Source organism: Colossoma macropomum, unplaced genomic scaffold (assembly GCF_904425465.1).
Source record: "Colossoma macropomum unplaced genomic scaffold, Colossoma_macropomum, whole genome shotgun sequence".
Taxonomy (NCBI): domain Eukaryota; kingdom Metazoa; phylum Chordata; class Actinopteri; order Characiformes; family Serrasalmidae; genus Colossoma; species Colossoma macropomum.
The window spans coordinates 26,306,908-26,325,343 of NW_023494788.1; the positions used below are offsets into that span (position 1 = coordinate 26,306,908).

Genomic DNA, 18,436 nt, shown 5'->3' on the forward strand with positions numbered 1-18,436 from the left:
GTGCTACACCTAACCCAGCCCTAACCAAAAGGAAATCATTAGGCTTGATGACTTTTTAGAGTAAAATCTGCATTTGAAATATAAATACAAATAAAAACATACATAAAATGTAAGCAAACAGCAAAAAAGCCTAAAACAAAAGCTTTTTCCAAATAAAAACCATCCAAATGTGCCTATAATATGTTCACTTTTGGTTCCCACAAACAGCTAAATATATGGTCCATACACACAGGTCCACACTTTTAACATCTCTCTCATTCACCCCTATACAACAGGCATACCAACACACATACACTCACTAGTTATGCAGCCTGAATTTCATTTTAGGGGGTCCTGCTTACAGATTGGGGGGTGCCAGCTAGCAAGCATTAAAGCCCAGAGACATCTATAGGGAGGATGACAAAAACTAGCCAGCTTCATTACAGCTAAAAACATTGTGAATGAATATTAAACACAACACCCAACTGTTTACTTTACATTTAACTGGCTAACTTTAGTTACTACAACAACTGCTAGAATACCACAGCGGGTAAAGGCTAATTAACCAGAGTCCTAACTTTTACAGCATTGGGAGTAGATGTCTAGGAGGCGAATGACTGAAAACTGCAGTTTTCCCTTTGTTTTCTCACAGTATTGAACTTTTTTTTTTACTATGGCCCGTTCTACATGTTAGCTAAGTAAATATCCTATAGTAAGTAGCACAACTCAGCTAAGTTCTGTGGAGCAATCTAATTCTACGTTCACATTTTTTGCTGGCACTGGAGAACGGAGTCTGGGGGGGGCAGGGTTCTGGCTTTCAAGTGGGAGGACCTTGGCTCCCTCAGGCCCCCCTGTAGCTACAGTCGTATGCAACAGTGTGGGTGCCTCTGGTCAAATTTTGTTGATTTTCCAAAGTGAAAATAAGTACACATCCTCTATAGAGTACACACTGTGTATTTGCTGAATTTATTCTATTGGAAAAAAGTAAAATGTGGAACTCAAAAAATAAACAGAAAATTGTGCAATAAAATATGTAGAAAAATGCCATATTTCATTTTGTTACCCGTAAAGGGTGTGTTTACTTATTTTCACTTAGAAAATCAACAAAACATGTAATTTGAGTGAGCGTGATCAAACTTTTGCATATGACTATATGCATCTGACACACAAATACAGGACCCTATGACTTCCATGATATGGAGAACATGGACAGAATCATGGAATCTAGACATAAAACCAGTAAAAATTTTGTGCCAAAAAATTCTAATAAAAGAGAAAACTTGAAATTGGGAAAAAAATAAAACACATTTCATAAGGTTCTTAACACACAAAATTCCCTTCACTGACTACTTCAAATTGTTTATATAACCCTCCCTGTTTACACCTCAAACACACCCTCACACTCACATGCATGCACACACTCTTCAGTAGGCCAGTCGGTGTACTGACTCCCAGAGAGAGCAGAGCAGCTTGCATGCTAGCTGTGGCGAGAGGGGGCCAGATGCTGTGGGCTTGACCCCACGCTGCTACAGCAGCCCAAACACACTGGGATTATCTGCACTGACTTGCTTTAATTTAATTTGTATTAGATCTTCTTTGGGGACAAACAGGTTTAAGGGGGAGAAAAGCTCGGGAGAAGCGGGGTGGTCACAGAAAACAACAGCAGACGGCTGAGAGGTCACCGCGACCCCAGCGACAGTGGCTTGTGCACATCTGCATAGGCATAGATAAAGGCCTTGTGTACGCTTGGCGGAGGGTGCATCTGGTTCGCCTACAACTAATGAAGTTCCGTCTTTCATTTGAAACTAATAACACACCTTGTGTGCTTCTCTCGCCACCATGACTTCCCTGAAATGAGGACCAGAAATCCTTTTGTTCTGCTGCCGTAAACAACTTGGCATAATTGTCTCTTATCAAAGTGTTTGTGTGTGTACGTGTGTGTGTGTGCTTTGCATATGCATAACACTTTATCAGCTGCAAACATATCTCTGGGCTCGATTTTTATCTGTTTAGATGCAGATCGGCAGAGTTGTGCTCTTTGTCTCTGCGCAGTGGAGGATAATGTTATTCATCTCCTCTTACACAGGACCTCCTGAGCTACAGTCAATTACAGGCTTATGTGTTGCCATATCCTATTCAACTGAGCTTCTTCTGTGCCTTCACGTCAAACAGGATTTCTCTGCTTTTCCTTTCAGAACATCTTAAAGATGATGAGCTAAGACCACAGTTGGAGACCTTAGGTCTCCAACTGTGGTCTTTGCTCATCATCTGTAAGATGTTCTGAATGAAAAAGTGGAAAAATCTCCCCAGTTGTCTGATGTCAACTTTCTAGTGCAATGCTCATAAAAGGACTTAAAAATACAAGCAGAGGAGAAAAGCAGTAGGGTCCCCAGATGAGGAATGGAAGAGTGCAGTGTGACAGGGACGTCTCCCTCCTCCTGTGGTGTAATTTGCTGCGACTCTCAGAGGAAATATGGCGGGATGCAGTCAGAGTAGCCAGTGTAGTGGAGAGTATCCTCAGCATTTACTTTAGGTGACAGGCTCAGTGAGGAAGCCAATGTACCATGCAATAAAAGAATGCAGCTGTATTGCAAGAAAGCTCAAACAGCACATGTAACTACATGAACACCATTTGAAAATAGCAGCAGCCTTTCACACTTTATTTCAACTACTTGGAAAAAAATAAACATACACTAAATTAAGAACATGCTTTCCTTTTCCTATAAAGATACCATTTCAGTAATACTAGTCTCAATTACTTTAGCAAAGATATATGGCACTGGACAAAAGTGCCACAGAAGAGACCAATCTTCATTTATTTATTGTCACACAAAATGGCCAATAAGAAGTTTTTCATCAGAAATATGCAGGTGGCATTTTTGAGGAGATCAGAGGAAAAATGAGTTTCCAAAATTTATAAAAAATACAGAGAAAATGGGACTCCTAACAACCACGCCTCACCTGGTAGACCACCCAAACTGACACCATCAGATAAAGAGTATTTAAAAGCTTTCAACTGTGAGAAATGGGAGAAAATCAAGCTCCACTCTTCTGAAAAAATCCACTGGTGTTCCTGTCTGTCCTTCCACTGGTCAGTGCCACAGATGTGTAGGATGTGAAGCTGTCAAGAAGATGTTAAAAGAAAATTTGCAAACAAAAAAGCTGCTGGTGTTCGCAGAATAAGGTACTGACCCCCCCCCAAAGCCCAGACTTTAACAAAATGACGTGTGTAAGATTACTTGGATTATAAGAAGCAGAAAATACAACTTCTAAGACTGACCAACCAAGACTGGAAAAATATCCCTGCAGACTTCTTTGAAAAACTGAAAGCAAGTCTCCTGAACAGAATGGAAACTGTCATAAAAGAAAAGGGTGGCTTCACTGAATACCGAAATTGCTGATATTATATTGAATTGTTAATGCTTCTGTGTCATTTTCTGTCAAAGAGATATTTTCTGCTTCTGTTTACTGATGCTGTCTGAATATTTTTTTCTGTTTTGACTGGAAATGAAACAAATGAAGGGAGGTCTCTGATTTTTGCACAGTACTGAATATACGTCTCTTCAGTACAAAACGTGTGCATAACGCAGTCAGTTTTACATCAAAAGAAACTTCTATAAGACAAAGCAGAAAAGAAGAAAACAATCTCCCTCCCCCTTGTTTTGATGGCAAGCGGAATAATTGGGCCTCACTTAAACTCATTACAGGAGACCCACAGAAGCCAAGAGAGCATTCCAAATGTCCCCATTCAGCTCTGTTTGAGCTTTGAGACTGATCAGTTCCTTTGGTGTTTTTCTCTCAAGCAGCACAGATCTGACACCTGGGGTCCTGAGCGCCAGCTTAACAAGCCATTTAAGGAATCTTTGAACATCATTCTCTGAGATGAGGTTGTCACACATCTATGGAAAGAAGTTTGATGAAAATTAATATCATCTGCACTTAGGTAATTACAGGGATGAAACACATCTTTCGTGCTTTGATTAGTATTTTCTTTATTATTCTTCCTCTTATCTGGCTACAGAGATCCACTAATTTCCCCCCATATAATAATCATACATACTGGGAATTTGATTATTCTGTTACAATTTGTTAATGGTGTTTTTTTAATTAATGGGAGGATTGTTATCATTATTATTTCCATTATCATTAGCAAAATCAACTGTCTAAATTTAGAGTATGCATATTGACTGTAGCTTTGACTGGACTGCCAAGACTGGTGAATCCATCCCTTCACATAAATGTGATATAATTACTGCCCTGGTTAACAGGCTCCCACTGATGGAGATAATTAGAGGGACTGCAGCAAAGGTCAACCCAAACAATACAAGGAGGACATGGGCTGCGAGATGTAAAAGGAAACTGTCCACTGTGTTCCAGTAGGAGCAAAGAACAGTAATGAAGACATAGCAAATCCAGTGTGATAGAATTTCTGTGAATTTCCAAATAACCGCTTCGCCAGTTTCATAACAGAGCTGATGTCTAAAATCTATTTCGTAATTAACACAGCAGCAATACTGTAGCTAATCTTATTTTGCTGACAGACTCTTCTATCATGGCTTGAACTGAAAGAGTGATTTTGTTTCACAACAGTAACATGAGATTTTCTTGTTTAATCTCTTTGTTTGCATTTGCTTTTCAAGATCTGTTTCTATCAATTGTGTTCGCTGTTTTATTTTTGTCATGTGTGAGGGTGGCAGAAAGCGACTCTTCTCTCTGTGGAAAACGTGGTCTCACAGGGGCACATAGGGTTAATGAGAGGAGTTAATAAAAGATCTCACCTTGTAAACAAGTATGTGCATACTGGCACTGCTATTTCTGGTTTGTTCTCTCTCTCTCTCTCTCTCTCCTAAAGTCCCCTCTTGTGCTCTCTCCACCCCTTTGGGATAAATGACAGCCTCTTGCTTTCATGCGATTTCAAACAACTTGTATGGTGACAAGTGCTAGATTGGTGTCTATTCCCCCACCAGCTCTGACAGCCAGTCAGCCAAAAAACAAAGGAGACAAAAAGTAACACTTCATTAACGATGTCTCAGACAAACAGGGCTAAATTGGAGGGAGTATCATCCCTCTCCTTTCTCTCTGCATCTGTACAACAAAACAAATAAACAAAAAAGTATTTGTCATGAAGTTTCACCCAGATCTAAGAGTTAGCCACTTCACAAATGTTTATTTCAAGCTGGTGCACAAAAGAGTAAATAAATCTTCAACCGCCTCGCCATCACTCCAAATGGGGAATTTATTTAAAGTGTAAACTGAAAGGTATTTCATATCCATTCATGTCAATCTACATCCTGGCAAGGGAAGGGGATGTTTTAAAAGCTAAGCAAACAACTAACAGATTGAGCTTGTTTGAAAGCCTGTGCTATTGAGAACGGAGATAAATTCATGCGACGTGCTAATTTCAAAACATGGCTTTGATGATGGCGTTGCCTTTGGTGTGCATTTGGATATTCATATCTAAGTTTAATTCTTAGGCCAGCAACATCCTATTGGGCAGCGGTAGAGATGTTACACAACAGCTGGACATTTCTTTTCTATGTAAAGTGCTTAATTATGCTCTACTGAATGTTTGCGTTTAGCACCTTGATTGTAACCATTGTGTCCCTGTGAATTTTGCTCCTTTTTTATGATGTGTTTTGATCTGGATTGTTAGATGTGCGCATAATCTCAATGACATAGGCCATAAACCCAAATATCCAGCAGTGTTATTTGACTGTAACCAGTCCTCTTTGGTATAAATATATATTTTTGAAGTTGCTAAGAAGTGTTGAGGGAAGCACTGATAAGCAGCTCTTATCCTTTTAAAGACAGCCCCGTAATCCGACAGAGGGGAAGCTGCAGCTTTAAGAGACTTAGTCTGGATTACTGCTAGTCCTCCAAATTAAACCAAAAGTCAGCTTTCTGCAGTTGCTCATGCAAGCTGGAGCCTGGCGTAGCCCACCACAACACAGTGGCTGGAGGGTTATAATTAGAATCTCCCTCTCTCTCTCGTTCTACCTCTTTCGTTCTCCCTCTCTTACTCACTCTCTCTCCATCTCCAACCCAGTAAGTAGAGCCCTGGGTGGTTCAGGTAGCGCAGCAGCCAAAAAGCCCCTCTCCTCTCCACATTCTCCCCCAGCTGGCCTTGCGGGGCTGCCTTCCCATTGTCTCGCATTCTCCCCACCTGGCATTCGGTGCCATCATCCAGCAGCTAAGCCTCAGACATGCCTCGGAGCCAGAGTGAACCCAGGCAGACCCATCCCCGTTGTCTTAGGCAAAACAAGGCCAAATCTGGGCTTAGGCCCACCGAGTAATTATTACTAAGGCGCGTACGGATGAAAAGTCAGAGCGGAAGCCACTCCCATGCCTCTTGGTCTGGCAAAGACTGTCTCTCGTAAGCTGTGTAGACCACCTTCTAGTGCTGAGTGGTATTCCAGGATGCTGGTAATGGGGTCACACAACAGTACTGACTTTTAGTTACAGCAGTACTGATAGCGGTAAAGAAGCTTTAAGATAACTGCAATGTATATCATTTGCTGTGCCCTTTAGATTGCTTTGAAAGAATACTGTGCCCAGTGATGAGTTAATTGAGTTACTGTGGTAACATCCCCCAGTGACGGTAAAAACCCATGTTGATGTTGTCCATTTATTGGCTTATTTTGTGAAAAGCACAGGAAGACAGCAGTATTCCCATACATAAACATAACCGAACTTTTAAACATTGAGTGATGTGATATCCTACATGACAACTACAAACCTGATTTATGTCTGGTTAACCTCTACAAAACTGTGTAAGGTTCACTTTAGTGCAGTTTTATGGAATAAATACTACTTTTATTTTATTTATTTACAATGGAGCAAAACTGTTCAACCAAATCATGCTGATTTAGGTTTGGCATATGGTAGCAGTCCTCAGGAGAATGAGTTCATTAAATGGTTTAAAAAACAGCTTAAAATCTACACAACCAGCCAAAAGTTTAGAATGTTTCCTTACTTTTTGTATAATATTTTACTAATTTCAATATAATAAAATAATAAAAGAGCTTCAAACTATGACACATGGAATTATGCATGTGAAAAAAAAAATCTTATATTTTAGATTCTTTACAGTACTCTGTCGCTGCCCTGACATCAACTTTACTCCTGCAGCTTCATTAGCAGCCACCTGGAATGAAGGAGTTCTACATGCCTCGTTAGCTGCTAAAAACTACTTGTTGGGGAGCATTCCAAAAAGAAAATAATAATTCCAAAATTTACATTGGGAAATAAATGAACATGACCTACAGTATTTATATTTGCTAGGTAGCAGCTTTTAAAGCATTTATGCCTGTAGATCAAAATATCTTTAAGTTCATGAAAAGCATTTTGACTAGCAGTAAAAACTCAATGTCACAATAATTTCCAAATATATACCATGAAGTATATCCTTGGAAAACACTGTAATATTGAACTTTAGCAACTCTGCCCAGGTAAAAACATGCAGGGCTGTTGCTGACTGAGAAGGCTCGTCACACTGTTTAAACTCCACCAGAGAGTGCACCAGTACTATATCTAATGGCAAGCAGTGTTCTGGAGTAGCTAAATCAGCAGGGGCCATAAAATATGAAAATACCATAAAGCAAACATTGTCAGAGTGCGCCTGAGGCAGTGTTGTCAGCCTACCTACACCTATGTATTTCAGGGGGCGCCACATAAAAATAGAGCACAATAACAATTAATCATACTCTTTGGGGAGAGGCTAAGAACCCCAGAGAGAAAACTGTCTCCCTCTATTTGTTATATGACACACCCAAGACATAATAAACAAGATACCAACAGGGAACAGCACTCCTCCCCCCCGCTTTCTCCCAGCATTATTTGTAGCCAATCGGTGTGCACTGTTCTGGGTGTGTCCATGCAAGGGACTGCATGTTTTTTACCATAACGGCCCCTGTCAGACTGCTTTAGGCTAATGAAGCCTCAGAAGTTAAGGACGAAGAGAGCTCAGCCCAGCGCAGCTCCATAGTGACCTGCTCCCGTGGACCCTTAGGACATATTAAGACCCTCGTCAATAGAGCTGAGAAACAAGACTCGTCAACCTCATGTAGTCCATCTCTCTTTCTTTCTCTTTCTCTCTCTCTCCCTCTCTCTCTCTCAGAGAACAGCTGCCTCGTCAGTGAGTAGTTAGGGAGGCCACAGCCCCTGCTGAAAGCACAGCGTACAGGAACAGAGCAGCGAATCAGAGCACACCGATCTCATTCATTAACTCCGGCTCTCTGGCTGCGGGACGTCAAACTCTGGACGTGACGGGAGTGTCAAGGCGCCTTTCCATTGTGTCTAACAGACCGCTCTCAGAAAATGCCTTTTTGACCACTTTAAAACTCTCTTTTACCTTCCACTGCATGGTAGACCTGCACTTTTCTTTGCTGCCACATCCTGATCTCTGATAAAAATGTTTGAAATTCTCTTTTTTAAGTTTGTTTGGGTGTCCTTGTGAGCCCTGGGTGAAGCAACATATCCTGCAGTTCATGGCTAGAAAAAGCTAGTAAGGCCTTTACCCTGAAAGTCATGGGGAAACAAATCAGTGAAGTAGGCCTACTTGAATTACTTTCAAGGGACTAGAGTAATCAAAATGCAAAACAGGATCACTGAGAAAAAATAAATAAATAAAGCAAACAGAAACGGCATCTCAACATCTCCCAACTAACATCAGCACATTTTTTTCCCTCCCTGAAATTCAGAATTGTTTATCTGCCTGCTTTTCAAGTTCTGTTATTCAGAATGAAGAGCTAAAACAACATGTTCAGGAACCAAACAAGCTAGAAATGAAGGGAGTGGCTGTGGGGCCTGGACGGCGCAGGATGGATCGAGCCACGGATACGACGGGAGCGGCTAAGGCCCTTAGAAGGAATGGTGCTGGTCATAGTCCATTAGGCCAGGCGTGAGCGAGTGCTACAGCTCATTACATGCTCTGCCTCCTGTTCTGTGGATGAACAATGCACAATTACGTTGGCCTGCTGTTTTCCCAGCCACGCATCTACAGCGCTACCGCCGGCCCTGCCAACAATCTCTCTGTTCATTAAGCCGCCTCTCCACAAAAGTCAGCGCAGGCTGCCTACCTAGACAAACAGCACAGGATCCAATGCAATCATGGAACGATGAGACAAGGGGGGTAGCTGCTTACTGTTATGAAAGTAAACGCGGGGAAAACAGAATTAATCTTAGAGGAAACACAGTCCAGTTGCTGTTTGATTAGGATTTTAGACTCTGTATTTATATATTCATTAATATCAAAAGAGTAGAGGCCAGGAATAACAAGCTGCTCTTGATGTGTAATTGACTCGATACATCATAGGTTTTTATCAACTGCGTATGGAAGCCAGGAGTCAGAGGCAATCAATACACAAACAATTATGAACACTGATATTAATCTGAGAAAAGGAGCAGCGGCACAAAACGCAGGGTCTTTTTGGATTTCTAAACATGTCAGGAAACAACATGTTTTTCGTTTGTGGGAGCAGCTCAAGCTTCATGCATATTCCTCTCGTTTATGATAACACATGCAGGAGCTGGCATTTGGTGCGGCTGCAGAGGAGATAAAAAAAAGCCAGCATCTCCTGACTTCCTTTTAGTTTTGGGCAGAGGGAACAGGGTAATTTAAAAGGTCACTCTCTTCTCTGCGCACGTCTGAGTTTTTATTTATTTATTTATTTATTTATTTTACCCTGAAAAAATATGATTTTGCAGTAAGTAAGCTCCCCTCTCTGAGTTGCCATGCTGCACAATGGCCTTGCCACTTCTCTGAATGAGTTGGCACATTGGCACATCATTCTCTATAGCGGGGGTCAGAGAACATACTGTTAGCCGAGTGATGTAACCAGAGATGAATGGGAGAGCTGCAAATGAATTCATAATCAGTTTTCGTAAGTGCAACTAGCTGTAAATGTTAATGAGTACCTTTCCACCCCTGCATTGGAGAAAAATCACCAAGTGACACTTCATCATTGAGTGCTCAAAAGACATAATGACTACTGTGAGGATCTGCTGTGGTCTTTGCATTTGATCTCAATGTAAAATAAATAAATAAATAAATAACTTTTTTTTCCAAGGTCTCTAACTCTCGTTGCTTACAGCTGAGCTAGCTATCTGAGAAGCACAGTTTCTGTCATGAATGGCACTTATTGCCACTTTCAGTCGGCTGTAGCCTATAGGGATTATCCACTCCGCATCACACAGCTTTATTGTCTTTCATTCTGCCACTTCTTCCACGCGTAACGTCAGTGAGCGCGTAGCTTGCGCACTTTGCTGAAATAATTGAGCAATGTCGGAGCAGCCACCCCTAATGTAACGGAGGGGAATGTATTTGCACATATTAAGTGGCATGGCGATGAAATGTATATGGTTAAAAAAAATTGCCTTTCCACACTCCCTGTGGCAATAACAACTGGTATGGCTCGTGCTAAGGAATGTAGGCCGACCTTTCCCATCCTATTAATTTAACTGCGGGCATTTTCAGCGCTGGCAGCTAAATCTGTGTTAATGAGAGATGAGGCTGAGAGGGAGAAAAGAGAGCGAGAGAGAGAACGAGTGAGAGAGACAGAAAGAATCATTTAATGAAGTTATTTTTCTCTCTTGTGGGCCTCAACTGTATCTTTCTCTGGCCAGCGAGATTTCCATCAGGACTGCTTTCACAGGTTCCATCTTCCCACTGAAAATCTCAGCAGTATCACACATTAAGTGTTGCTTTGGGAAAGTGTGAAAAATATTCTGTTGTGCTTGATCTCTTCCAAATGCACATTTTCTTTTTTTTGCCTTTTTTGTTTTTTGTTTTTTTTAATGAAAAGAATTTCAAAGGAAGCCAAAAAGTGAGCCAAATGGATTTTCATTTAACATGAGGAGCAGCAGGAGGTTTCTAAACCCCAAATATACAATGCTTTTCAGTTATAACAGATTAAGATGCGTTTCTGTTTTAAAGAGCATTTAGAAAAATCAGTTTTCTTCTATCGTCTATTCTCTAGTTTAAGTTTCATTCCATTTTTGCAGGTGAAATATATATATATATATATATATATATATATATGGTAAAACAGTACATCTCACTCAATCACAGATCTTTTCACCTTAAAGAACTAAAGAAAGACAACACAAATGGACGCAGACCAGTTAAAGTGTAATCACAGCTATATAACCTGCGAGCATATCCACATCTAGTTTTCAGGCTTCAATGGAATTCAGAATAACATTTGACTCATTGGTGTGAGAGGCGTGTTGCTGAGATAAACTATGTTTCCTGGTATGTAAGACATGTCCGAGTTAAACAGGTTTGTTTAAATGACTTATATTGGCTTGACAAAACTTTAATTAATCAGATTAGCTTGTTCGTCTAAAATGTTGAAAAGCCCACTCACTCACTTTTCTTTCTACGCATGCGATATATGAAATTTAAATTATAAAACATTATTTAAGTGTAAAACTAATGTCACATTTCTCAATGGATCCTGCATTCCCTTCCATGTTATGTATATGTTTATTTAATTTTTGTCATTGAACTCGAGCAAGTAGGTGAAGGCCTAAATTCGCATTTTCAGGTGCAGTGCACAATTTCATGGAGATGCCTGCACTGAACTGAAAATTCTGTTTAGGAGGCAAAGAGAGTGTGATGAGCGGAGCAGTCACAGTTCTGCTTTATGGAAAAAGACCCTTGTAGAAATCAGGGGTTCGCTTTATTTTCCTCTTCAAATAGTCAAGGTTATTGAGAGGGAAAAAAAGATGACTGCATGGCTAAAAAAAGAACGGAATATCATGAATGTATTTTCCTTCCTTCCCTCTCCCTGTTGTTTTGTGACTCTGCCATTATTGCTTGTTGTCCTCAGTGTGCTGGCCTGCCGCTCAGCCTCAGCAGCCAGCGTATGTATTCAGAGCTGTGCAGATGCTCTCATGTCGCCCTGTGTCGGTTCGCCCATGTTTTGATACCGCAGCTGCAGCCTGCATGCGCTCATGCCGACCAGAGGTTGGTGGCCCCAGGAAGCGCCATTGGCTGCCTTTGGTTATTATGACATATTTATGTCCTCTCTCATATAAAGATGTAGCTCAGCAGCGGGGGCTGTGCCTGCTGGCTATGCCCACCTGCTATGTGGCTCATCTAAGTGTGTGTACCATACAGTTCCCCTGGTCTTTAAATAGAACAACTTTGCCTTAAAATCAATGAGTCACAGAGATTATTATGGCTTTTCTCATTACGGCCTCCATCAAGGCATCATCTGCAAGCTATACATTAGAATGATTAAGAGCAAATAGGATCGCTTGACGTTTTGTTGCTGCCGTGCCTGAGCAACAGTGGCTGAGCGAGTAGTAAGCATTTCTGCTATTCTGATAGAATTGCTCTGTTAGCGGGGAGCTCTCAAAGGCAGAGTGCCAGAAAATCAGCAGTCCACAAATATAACCTCTAAGATAATTCGCATCTTCATCTGCCAGAACCCAATCAGCCTGCATCGCAAGGTGCTCGAGATAAGACTCTCTCTCTTTCTCTCTCTCTCTAATTCCTTCTCCCTTTAGTTTTGCACACTAGCACTTCCTTTTCTCTTCACACTAGGAAGAGGTGACATCAAAGTACAGACAGGCTAAGATTGATAAAAAAAACACATATTAGCATTTTGAGTTCAAGGTTTAGTTGCCATTCTTCACAGTCTGCTGTAATTTTTTTGTGCTCTTCTTCTGATTAGTTCCCCCTTTCACAGAGATGGAAGTCATCTCTCAATGAAAGTGTCTCAAATTGCTGCACCTCATCAATGCAGCCCAGTGCAAGAAAGTCCTTCAGGGAGGCAGCATGCTGTGACCTTTACCTTATCTTGTATGGGATTTAGGGTGATTAATTGGCTTAACGTGATGAAAGCTGGAGAAACACATAACCCTACTTGCTTTCAATGTGTCAAGACATCCTTTCTCAAAAAAAACCCAAAAACAAACAAACAAAAAAAAAAATGCTTAGTGTCATGTGTTACAAGTTCAACTTGTCTGGGAGGGAAAGAAAGAAAAAAAAAAGCTTTGGAAAGCATCCACGCTACAAACGAAAAATCTGTACACGGGAAATGGAAAAAGAAAACAAACATGATGGTGGAAAGAAGAAGCCAACTGTAATTAGCACATGAACACAATAGACACTGCAGCTCTATTAATAATCAGAGGGTCTGATAGAAAGGAAAGCTTTGTTTGGTAAAGTTTGATGTTCTTGTGTTCTTTTTTTTCCAAGCAAGGCTGTATAGTATTCTTTAAAAATGCCCAGATGTCTGGTAATTAAGATATTAAGAGAGAGAGGAAGGGATAGAGATAGCCTCTGTATGCACGCAAAGGAGAGACATGGAGAGAGAGAGAGAAGCCAGAGGGAGGCGCAGGTGATTGGCAGCAGTTTGTTTTGTTGATTACAAAATTTATTGAACAGTTTCCATGTGCTTATTTTGTTTAACATATTGGGAAAAAATAAAACAAAATTTTAAAAACTTTGATAACATCCTTAAAACTTTGGCATTTGTATCTTAATATCACAGTATCACAGAAACAGATGAAATTTAAGTAAGCATTAATAAAAGTTAATGTACCCATGCTTCCTGAGTACTGTGCTACTCTGTGCTAATAGAATGTCTTACAAATGTGGCATTGCTTGTTGTTTTTGAACAGTTTTGTTTGGTTTTCTTCTCTTAAAATTATGCCAAAGAGAATCTTACACAGTATTGTGGCTATTAACCAGCCAAAAAGGAAATGACACTTGCTAGTTATTTTACTCTTATGGTTTTTTTAATTGTTCTTTGAGTGGTGCCTTTTAATACCCTAAAGAACCATTTTTGTAAATGTGTGAGTAAATGTAAAGAACCTTTCAAATGTCTAAAGAACCTTCAGATAATACAAAGATTTACATTACATTTACAATATGTGGAGGTTCTTTACACAGACACATACCATTTACAAACACAGTTCTTTAAAGTACTATCCATTGAGAAGGTGTTTAGGGGACCAAAAGTGGTTTGTCTATGGCATCAGGCAAAGTTTTTGGCACCTTTATTTTCAAGAGTGTGTTTCATAAACATTACATCGTAGATATAATGCTCATTATTTATCAACAGTATCACTAAAAATATTGCTAATCTGAAAGGCTACATCACTGTATGTCAATCCAGTATACCAGGTCTACATTAAGCACATATGCAGTTGCTATTATTATTTTTATTGCAATTAGTATATAACTTTCACAATTTTACTTTACATTACAGTGTATCTATTAGCACTACTGTCAACATACAGTTGTGCTGTGAACCACTGTATAGGTGCTCACTGAGCAGCTAAGCCCATATTGTAAACTGTATCTGAATCCCATATGCTGGCTGTGGGATTTATGTAGTAATTTCTCAGGTAGCAGAATGCTAGCATCTGGTGGAGGAGTACTTCAATTAGCATTGAGCAAAACTTGGCAAAGTCATGGACAGATTTCTTCCTTTAGCTTGCTTAAATTTAAAAAAAAAAAGAAGAAGAAGAAAATGGGAGGCCTCCCTTTTTACACTCCATTTAACGCTATAATGAGATCCAATGGAATAGATCTGCCATATCTCTTCACATAAAGTTAATTCAATGCAGATCAATATCCTGCAGAATTTTATCTTATTAACTGTATCACAGGTGGCGTGAAGCACAGCAGCACACGCTACCAATTCAGAAGCACATAGCCATGGGCGCTCCCCTGTCTTTAAAGAATCCTTTGCAAACAGCTCCAGTGTAATTGGCAGGAGTTGTTTTTTTTGGCCTGCATGCCGCTCTACAGATAAACCACAGGCAGGTTTAAGCACCGCGCATTCTCAAAACAATAGGCCTGGATCCTCAGGGACAGCCAGTATAAAACCATCTCTAGAGAGAGACAGTATTAGAAGCAGAGAGCTGGCCTTGAGCTCTTGAGATTCATGTCACTGTTATCTTGGACCATAATTCTCATGGCTGGTATGTGTGCACTTGTTCCTCATTCAATGGCGGTTTGTTCAGCTGGCAGGACATCTGACACGAATGCTGCCTCCACCATGTGCACATATTCATCCTGAGAAGCAGCCGAGGCTATGACCACTGAAATGCACAAAATGTCTATGTTCGCCAGTGAGTAATCAGTCAGTAGTTAGTTTGTAATTTGTAGTTTCCCCACTAGACATAATATTAGCATAGCTTTCCTCAGAGCACATAAATCTTTGGAAAATAAGCTACAAATGGGAGTTGATAGCAAACACACAAACAACATCTCCAAATGACATCTGAATCATGAATGGTTACGACACAGCCCAGGGGCCTGGGCTTGGTATTTTTGGGGATAGAGAGATGCACTGTTAATCAGAACTGTGCACTAGTCAGTGTGTCCTGGGCAGACCTCTGGGAAACCCTGCCTTGTGGAGTCAAGTGCTTTCAAGCCCAGGCTTGCAAGGCATGACGGAGCTATTATCGGCCATTTCACAGCTACAACATTTGTTTGTGCTCCACATAAATGGGCATGTAATTACGCTGACAACATTTTTCTTAAACAACAATATCTGGAAATTGAGCCACTGTCTTTTATAAATGTCACAATGGAGGAGAAATGATTTGAGCCACTATATTCAGCTATGGGAAAAAGGGAGAAAAAAAAAACCTGTCTTACTGAGATGCACAAATACAGGCCGAGAGAGATTACCCCTAATGCCATCATCTCTCTATCTCTGAGCTCAGGAGGAGGAATATACAGGGCTGTCGTTAAAGAGATGTTTGTCAACGTCAGGTGGAGCACAGTGCGTTATGGAGTCTGCATGCAAGTGAGCAACGGGTTTTATCAGAACAATCACTGGCCATGAGAAAACTGGAAAATGCCCAGACATCTGGCATTAACAGTCTGTCTCCCTCTCCTGCTCTTTCTTCTAATGCATAGGCATCAGACGACTGAGCTTTGAATCAGAGATCACACTCAATCTGCAGACTTATTTCTCTCCTATAGCGTTCTTTTCTTTTTTTTTTTTATTTATCTGCCAAAATAAATAGAGGTCCCCTAATCCTGCTGCCAAGGTGCTTTTATTAGAGGCTTAAGCCACTGTGCCTGGCTACTACATTTGTTTTTACAACACTCCATAATTTCTCTGTGCAGCCGGTGTGCAGTTTCAGTTCACTATAGTGCAACCTGACCTGGTTCATGGAAGGGCAGTAAGCAGGGCTCCCTCAATAGCACACCTTTGTCTTCCATATTTGTTATTCAAAGGGCCCATAAAATGGAAAACTCAATGTTTCTTTTTTTTTTTTTTTAAACAAAAGCCTTTGATGTAACATGTAAACATAGTTAAAATTTCATTTAAACATAGCGTGTCATTTACTCTCTAGTCCATGCCGTGCAAATTTGGAAATCAAGCTTAAAAATACAGCCCATTTTAAATACACTGTTTTTATGATATCACAAAAGCCAACACATTTAATTAGATCCTATATAGCCTTTTTCAGCCTATAGCAGATTGCACCCTGCACATTCACACTGAAGAGTGTTTTAGTCCATACTGCTTTTTGAGACACAATACAGAAGAACAAATCAGAACTGAGGTAATTTACAGATATCAGTCTTGAAGGCACAGTAACAAAAATAACCTGTTTAATTCTAAGGGGCTAAAAAGAGTTGGAAATGGTCACTTAACAGTGAATTATAACAGTGAATTTGATGCATGAAACCCACACAAAAGTTATAAGTGGACTTTACAGCAAAAAATAAAATACAAGAAAAATACAGGATATAGGACTTTTAAACACCCTCAACTTCTGCCTAGGACGATATATTAGTATGACTTTTAGCACACCTCATTGATCCCCATGATCTTTAGGAAAGGAGAGCCATTCTGAAAAAAGTCAATCAGTGGTTCAATGCTAATCTAAATTTTTTCAGGGAGCAGTACACCTGTCCAGTTCTTCTTTTCCAAGCAGAAACACACACATGAACACACAAACAGCTTATGTACTCAAACGGAGCTCAAATGGAGTCATTTTTCTCAATTATCTCTTTTGTCAATATTGCGTTCTACCTCACCTCTTTGATACCAACCCACTCCTTCGTGTACTCCTCTGTTCATACAGCGGACCATCACACCAGTTCATAGATTCGCAAATCTGATAAATCTATAAACTAAAGATCGGCAGGGCGGTGCTCACTCCCTGTGAACTGAAGCCTTTTTCGATTTGATTGCACATCCACACCTCCAGCTCAGTGTGCGTTTGTGTACCATCGGAATCCTAACAGAGCCTTGTGCAGCCAGCCCACCTGCAAAGAGCAGCAGTGTAGGGGCCTGACTTGCACATCAGGCGTTTAAGCAATGATTATTCTTAATACTCACACCTGAAATGACACGCAGCGCTGCCGATTAGCTGGGTCAATGCATTTGGCAGATGTTCAGACTCCCGCTCTTGCACAACAGCTCAGAGCAAAAAAAAAGGAAACAGCAGAAACAGAGGTGGCCAAATAATCCACTTTGGAAATGGTCCAGCTTTTTGCGTGCCATGCTTTGACACAACCACAGCACTGTCCATACATAGGTTATCAACTGCTTGCATCATGCCACTAATGAGCAAAAGCCACTTACGTCATGACTGACACATGACCTATATCAGTGGCATAATAAATCAACACTAGGACTGTTTTCAAAGCTTTTGGACCAGGCCTCCCTTAGTTTGAGACAACAGAATTGGAATTAGTCAATTGTTCTCTGATGAATTAAAAAAGCAGAGAAGATTCAAGGGCCTTTCCTCCCTAAAACTCGAGGCCCATATGCCTAAATACCCAAACTCTATAGCGCTGACCTACATTATCAAGATGACAAAAAAGCATCCAATCAGTTGACTGGTTCTGGCCATGGCTTTCAAAGACGAGTTTGCACTAAACAACTCTGATTCCATCTTGTTCTCCAACCCTGTGGCTTTCGCCCCAGGTGACCAGACGCACCCAGATCTCCCATGCCTCCCTGTCCCTCCCCATATGTTGGCAGCCGCGGCAGGCTGTAAGACTGATTAGAGCGGGTCTCACCTCTGGCAGTGGCATGCCGTTGATGATGAGATCGGGCTGCTGCGGGCCCTGCCCGGTGAAGGTGTGGTGGTAGCCATGGTTGGGTGCGGCATTCCTGGAGTTCTGGTTCTCCACGTTGAGGAAGGTGCTCTCAGAGCGCCTGCATCCCAGCGGCAGAGTCTGCTGGTGGTAGTCGAAGTAGTTGAGCGAGGAGGTGAGAGACGAGCAACTCACCACGTTCATCTTGTCCGTCTCCTCCACGTCGCGTGGCACCAGCCGGATGTCATTCTTGCTCAGCTTCTTCTTCTTGCTGGACTTCTTCTGGTTGCCGTAGGAGTACTCCGCCACCCTGCGCAGGTAAAAGAAACTGAACAGACTCAATAAAGCAGTGCTCTGCCTTCCCCACTGCACGCCCAGTCAAGGCCCGAGCGGGGCTCCGGTTCTGACTGAGGTGCCAGGCCTGGGACC

General features: G+C 41.1%; 1 protein-coding gene across 2 annotated transcripts in view; it reads right to left on the reverse strand.

Annotated features, from left to right (window-relative positions):
• Nucleotides 1-18,436, reverse strand: part of pcdh19 (protocadherin 19) — a 60,194-nt gene that overhangs the window by 35,763 nt on the left and 5,995 nt on the right. The window contains exon 2 of one of the 2 annotated variants that reach the window (XM_036568929.1): nt 17,990-18,317. In XM_036568929.1, coding sequence (XP_036424822.1) covers nt 17,990-18,317 — 328 coding nt within the window. Of the gene's footprint in view, nt 1-17,989; nt 18,336-18,436 lie in introns of both variants that reach the window. The other variant, XM_036568928.1, reaches the window with a different exon arrangement.